Source organism: Nematolebias whitei, chromosome 2 (assembly GCF_014905685.2).
Source record: "Nematolebias whitei isolate Nwh7 chromosome 2, NemWhi1, whole genome shotgun sequence".
Taxonomy (NCBI): domain Eukaryota; kingdom Metazoa; phylum Chordata; class Actinopteri; order Cyprinodontiformes; family Rivulidae; genus Nematolebias; species Nematolebias whitei.
This window is the reverse complement of record NC_056499.1, coordinates 13,341,603-13,348,367: the sequence shown is the minus strand read 5'-3', so window position 1 is coordinate 13,348,367 and position 6,765 is coordinate 13,341,603. Positions and strand designations below refer to the sequence as shown.

The window sequence follows — 6,765 nt, the reverse complement described above, 5'->3', positions numbered from 1 at the left end:
TATCCATCATCCATTCATCATCCATTATCCAAACATCATCCATCCATGAAACCATCCAACCTTCATCCTATCACCATCCAGCCACCCATCATCCTTCCATCCATCCATCCATCCATCCATCCATCCATTTATCCACCCATCCATCCAGCCATCATCCATCATCACCATTTTGTCCATTGCAGGAAGTAGACTGCTCCTAAAGTAGATTTGAATTCCTTTTTCAAATGAGCAGAAAAAGTTCAGACTTCAGTGCCTCATGTGTTTAGAAATTTACTAACAACAGGAGAGGAGACCATAAAAACATTAAAATTGCATTAACAAAGAAAACAGAATATCACAAATAAACCCCAGAAAGGACAGAGGCCTCAGTGTTCAGAGGTTAGGACAGACTGTGTCTGTGTTAGAGACAAACTCTAATATCATTTTGAATTTTAAATTCAATTCAAGAATAAAATAAAAAAAAAATAAAATCCAAGAAGTTAAAAAAAAACATTTAATTTGAATTTTTTTAAACATTTAGATGTTGGGGGGTTTTTTTTTTTCAGTTTTTTCCTGGGAAATTGTTCATTTTGGAGACTTATTTTTGTATTTTGGGATCATTCTTTTGTTTTATTTGTAACAAAACCACAGAAATGTCCTCTAAAGCTAAATATTATTATCAATAATATTATAATAATTTGTTCCTGACAAACCAGACCTTGAGCTGCGGTTCTGCAGCCAGCTGAGTCCGGCTCGGTCCAAACTTTAAAGTTCCCACAGGAAGCGGAGGAGCCGCCCCGTGGCGCGGCGCGCGCCTCTCATTGGCTGCGCGCGCTGATTTGCATTGACGTCATCAGAGGCTGTAGGTCAGTCCTCGCGCTGCGTTTATTGGATGTTCGGCTGTCAAGCAGCTGAAGAACTGGAAGGACAAACAGCACCGGAGACAAACACTTAATCAGCCTGAATGGAGCGGGATTCTGCTGGTTCCGGATCAGTCAGACCCAGAGAATCCGGATCTCGGTTCTGAAACTTGTGGACACGGAGCGGCTCTTTTGTTTCTCTCTTTTGATTTTTTTCCAGATTTTTTTTTTTCTCCGGAGGAGGAACCGACATTTACAACCAAACACTTTTTGGGTTTTTATTTTTTTCCTGCAGAATGAGACCGGACCGCGGATCCTGACCGGACCGGACCGGAACCAGCAGCCGCTCCTGGGTTTGGATCATTCCCAGCCGGGCAGCAGGAGGAATGGAGACGCGGAGCCCAGTGAGGTCTGTGCGCGTGCTGGATGCGTGAGTCCGGGCTGATGGATGGGGCGCTGCGTCGGGCTGCGTGGCCTGCGGTGTGACAGGAGCAGAACCCCCCCGCAACATTTCAGCCTGTTGATGATGAGGCGCGCAGGACCCGAGCCAAGAGTGGGGACAGACACGCTGATCCGGCCCGCGTCCTGCTAACCCGACTGGATCGGAACCGTCTAATAAAGGGCATTACTGGGAATCTTCATGGCTCCGAGGTGAAGGACTACAACAAACCCTGCACGCACACGCGCAGAGAAATGGATAAAAAGTCGTGCGCGAGGCTGACGGGGACGCAGCTCGGTTTGTTTTAGGCCTGCTGGAGGAGAGCTGGGAAGTTGAGGAAGATGAGAAAATGGTGATGTGGTACGAGGAGAGGAAGAGGAGCAGCTGGGAAATAACGGAACCCGAGTTCTCCAGGACGGGACTGTTCGGCTGCTGGGATTAAAGCTCCAATTAGGTTCATGTGAAAAACACAGAGGGAGGAAATCAGCTTCCTGCTTCAGGGGAGGGGGCGCGCACATCTCATGCTGGAGCGAAGGCACAGCCGGCTTTGCTGTGGCCCTGATGATCCACACATGTGTGCATTTATGTGACTGGTTCTGAGGAAGACTGGACCTCTTGTTACACAGAGAGGAAAAAAAACAAAAAAACGAACTGGGCTGAAGTGGGCTGAAGCATGGGCTGTGCTTCAAGTATTCATATCTCTGATAGGGTGGTCTACCACAGTGGAAAAGAGTCCGAGGATTCCCACTCCCCCCAGCAGACCAACACCACTCAGCATCAAGGAAATCCTGCCTCTGGACTACCCCTGAAACCCCCCAGCTGCAAGGTGAGGGTCCAGTCAGCACACACACAGAACTGCTGGGTTCACACCAGGACTGGGTCTGTTGGTCCCTGTCTGGTTTCAGCTGAGCAGGTCCAGGTTGTCCAGGTCCCGACCAGGACTTGGTTTGTGGGAGATGTTGTATTTTTGGGACCAGGGTGAGCTGCTTTAAGGTCACATGACCTTCATTAGAAAGAATGAAATAACTTTAAAAAGTCCCAAACAAACTTTGAAGATGTCCGCCTCCTGTAGCGTTTATCCGTTGGCCGTCCCAGTACGAGTTCGATATCACTGTCATCACTGCTGATTGTCATCATCCAACATCTTTGAGGCATAGCCATTTTTGTGTTGGGTGTGGCAGCCATTTTGAACTTTTAAACAAAGAGCTTAGCAAACTGTTAGCACCAGGAAGAGTAGAGGTTTTGTTCATGTACCGTCACACCAGAGTTTAGTTCAGAGTTTCTTTATTTGCCATTCGCACCACATGTGGTACATGTGATGGAACGAAATTGTGTACTCAGGGTCCCCGTTACATCCAACAATAAAAATGTAAAAGAAAAACAGTAATAAGATCCTAAGATATGAACTTAGAAAAACGTTAACTAAAAATACACTAAGCACAAAAAACAATACGCCGCACAGCAGCACGAACATGAGTCTGTGTGAGCAGATGAGCACGCATGAACACAGCAACATGAAACAGATCAGCAGCAACATGAAACAGATCAGCAGCATGATGTGATTTATCACAGTTAGAATCTGAGCATGAGTCTAACAGCTTCAGGGTAGAAGCTGTTCCTCAGTCTAGTGGTTCTACACTTAATGCTCCTTAACCTCCTTCCTGATGGGAGCGGGGCAAAATGTGTGTGCGCTGGGTGTGTGGGGTCCTTCATGATGCAGGTGGCCCTCTCCCTTAATCTAAAATTGACAAACTTGTAGACACGTTTGCGCCAAGTTAGCTGTGGCATCCATTTTGAATTGGGTTGACCCAAACAACTGATCAGTTCTGGAGGAGCATCCAGTGACTACTTTAACTTTTGAGATATTTCAGAGCTTTAACTGGATTTCAAGCGTTCTCCATGCTCTGTGTTTCTTTTTTTCTTTTTTGAAGAATTACGCCACAGCGGTAAATCAAAATGCTAATTAAGATAATCGCACACATTTTGTGGCTGAGCTGCTTGTTTTGATGTACATCTTGGACCAAATTAATAAAAGGTGCCACCATTGAAAAGCATAAAGAACTGCTTCTTCTGCTTTTCTATGGCAGGCCTCAAATATAGCTGAACCTATTAGAAAAATGAATATTGGAACACATACGGTTAAAAACTATGGATCAACAAGAGTCAACAGCAGAAAATATATAATCTCAGCCAGGTGCATTTTTATAGCAACAATGTCTCATTTGTTTTCATGACAAGTTTTAAAACTTACTGGATGCTGAATCTACTCTAGCTTTAACGTTCAAGATTTCCTTACAGGTTCATGGTTTGACCCAGCAAACTTGTTTTTACCTAAACTGTTAAATTAAACTACTTAAAAGTTGAATAAACTACAACATTGTTTATTAGACATTTGCAACTTGGGTTGGTGCCTCGACGTGTAAGGAAATATTTAACTCCAAACTGGGACACAGAAGTTAAAGCCGTAGTGGGGACAGGCCCCTCAGGATGATCCAGTTCAGGGTTTAGGTCCCTCCATGCTCGTGAAAACAAATGGGACGTTTCTTAATTAAAATAACTTGTTTATCTCGCTGATGCATGTTCAAATATTCTTTTAAAAAAAAACAGCTGTAATTTGTTATGTCATGCTTAAAATAAAGCTTGTGTGACACCATTATTCTGTGTAAGGAAGTAGGCGGGACTTAACTCCTCCATCACATGACTCTGGTTCCAAAATTACAAGATGGCTACTCTGAAATGCCAGCACTATTGACTTTAATTTCCAACAACAAGAAAAGTTGAGGGCATGTAGTGTTTGAGTGTATTGTAGAGCTATCAGCTATTAGCATGAGCTAACTTGTACCAACTAATGTGATTTTAGGAAAACAAACTCGTTCAAACCCAAAGTTGAAACCAACCAGTGTAAACATTTTCCTACAAGTTTTTGTCGTCTTACTTCCTAAAGCAGAAGTCCAGTCAGGACCCGTTTGGTCATCTGGTTTAAAATGACGAACGGTGAACAGTGACTAGGCCCACAACCAACTGAACCATCGGGCCAAATGTTTTCACCCAATAATTGGTCAACTGGACCCAACAGCTTCGAGCCAGCAGCTCAGACCAGACTCACTGCAGTAACTCTGTAGTTTTTACTGTGCACATTTCCACAGTCTGCATGTGAGTTGTAGATTTCCTTTATAGTTGGTTCTACTGGTACAGTGTCGTGTGAAAGTATTCAGCCCCCTTGAACTTTTCAACCTTTTCCCACATTTCAGGCTTCAAACATAAAGATATAAAATTTTATTTTTTTGTGAAGAATCAACAACAAGTGGGACACAATCGTGAAGTGGAATGAAATTTATTGGATGTGTCAAACTTTTTTAACAAATAAAAAACTGAAAAGTGGGGCGTGCAATATTATTGGGCCCCTTTACTTTCAGCGCAGCAAACTCACACCAGAAGTTCAGTGAGGATCTATGAATGATCCAATGTTGTCCCAAATGACTGATGATGATAAATAGAATCCACCTGTGTGTAATCAAGTCTCCGTATAAATGCACCTGCGCTGTGATAGTCTCAGGGTTCTGTTCAAATCGCAGAGAGCATCATGAAGACCAAGGAACACACCAGGCAGGTCCGAGATACTGTTATGGAGAAGTTTAAAGCCAGATTTGGATACAAAAAGATTTCCCAAGCTTTAAACATCCCAAGGAGCACTGTGCAAGCAATCATATTGAAATGGAAGGAGTATGAGACCACTGCAAATCTACCAAGACCCGGCCGTCCCTCTAAACTTTCATCTCGAACAAGGAGAAGACTGATCAGAGATGCAGCCAAGAGGCCCATGATCACTCTGGATGAACTGCAGAGATCTACAGCTGAGGTGGGAGAGTCTGTCCATAGGACAACAATCAGTCGTACACTGCACAAATCTGGCCTTTATGGAAGAGTGGCAAGAAGAAAGCCATTTCTCAAAGATATCCATAAAAAGTTGTTTAAAGTTTGTCACAAGCACCTGGGAGACACACCAAACATGTGGAAGAAGGTACTCTGGTCAGAAGAAACCAAAATCAAACTGTTTGGCCACAATGCAAAACGATATGTTTGGCGTAAAAGCAACACAGCTCATCACCCTGAACACACCATCCCCACTGTCAAACATGGTGGTGGCAGCATCATGGTTTGGGCCTGCTTTTCGTCAGCAGGGACAGGGAAGATGGTCAGAATTGATGGGAAGATGGATGGGGCCAAATACAGGACCATTCTGGAAGAAAACCTGTTTGAGTCTGCAAGAGACCTGAGACTGGGACGCAGATTTATCTTCCAACAAGACAATGATCCAAAACATAAAGCCAAATCTACAATGGAATGGTTCACAAATAAACGTATCCAGGTGTTGGAATGGCCAAGTCAAAGTCCAGACCTGAATCCAATCGAGAATCTGTGGAAAGAGCTGAAGACTGCTGTTCACAAACGCTCTCCATCCAACCTCACTGAGCTCGAGCTGTTTTGCAAAGAAGAATGGGCAAGAACTTCAGTGTCTCCATGTGCAAAACTGATAGAGACAAACCCCAAGAGACTTGCAGCTGGAACTGCAGCAAAAGGCGGCCCTACAAAGTATTAACGCAAGGGGGCCGAATAATATTGCACGACTCACTTTTCAGTTTTTTATTTGTTAAAAAAGTTTGACACATCCAATAAATTTCATTCCACTTCACGATTGTGTCCCACTCGTTGTTGATTCTTCACAAAAAATTAAAATTTTATATTTTTATGTTTGAAGCCTGAAATGTGGCAAAAGGGGCCGAATACTTTTGCAAGGCACTGTACCTTTTAGAGTCAAGTTCAAGTTGTGTTTATTTGTCATATGCAAGGTTAACACTGGGTTAACAGTACAATGAAATGCTTGGGATGAGAAGAACTGATTTGACTCGCTAAAAAAAAAAAAAATCAAAGAACAATCAAACAAGAAAATCCAAAAAGCATGCAATAAGAGTACACAAAAAGTACCAAAAAGTGAAAAGGTAATTAAAATATTTACAATGTCCTAAAGAGAGATATTGAGCAACAACAGGTTAGAATATAATGGTGCAGCAGGATGGATGTGAATGAATAAGGATTGGAATATTGGACTATGGACATAGATGGATTATGCCTTTATTTCAACCCAAGAGCTTCATGTTTTAAATTTAATTAGCTTTTTTAAATGTTTTAACTCAGAGGAACCGAGTCATGGGCCCGTCACGCTAGCTCTAGGGAGTTTTTGTTGCACATTTTGGCGCCTGTAAACGTCCCCGTTGTGTTTCATTCAGTTGCAAATGATGATTACTGTTGAGAGATGAATGCCAAGCATAAAGTCAAGGAGCATGGTTCTGGTTCAGGCCTCTGCCTCACCTTTTAGTTGTAACCTCCCAGAAGCTGTTCTATTCAGTGGGCTGTCCTCACGAGATCTTATTGTTTTCATCCATCCATCCATCCATTATCTTTACCCGTTTATTCCATTTTGGGTCA

General features: G+C 43.1%; 1 protein-coding gene across 1 annotated transcript in view; it reads left to right on the top strand.

The window, feature by feature from the left end:
* The first annotated feature begins 1,937 nt into the window (after positions 1–1,937).
* Positions 1,938–6,765, top strand: part of pde8a (phosphodiesterase 8A) — a 63,061-nt gene continuing 58,233 nt past the window's right edge. The window contains exon 1 of the mRNA XM_037693187.1: positions 1,938–2,104. Coding sequence (XP_037549115.1) covers positions 1,952–2,104 — 153 coding nt within the window. The 5' untranslated portion in view covers positions 1,938–1,951. The remainder of the gene's footprint in view (positions 2,105–6,765) is intronic.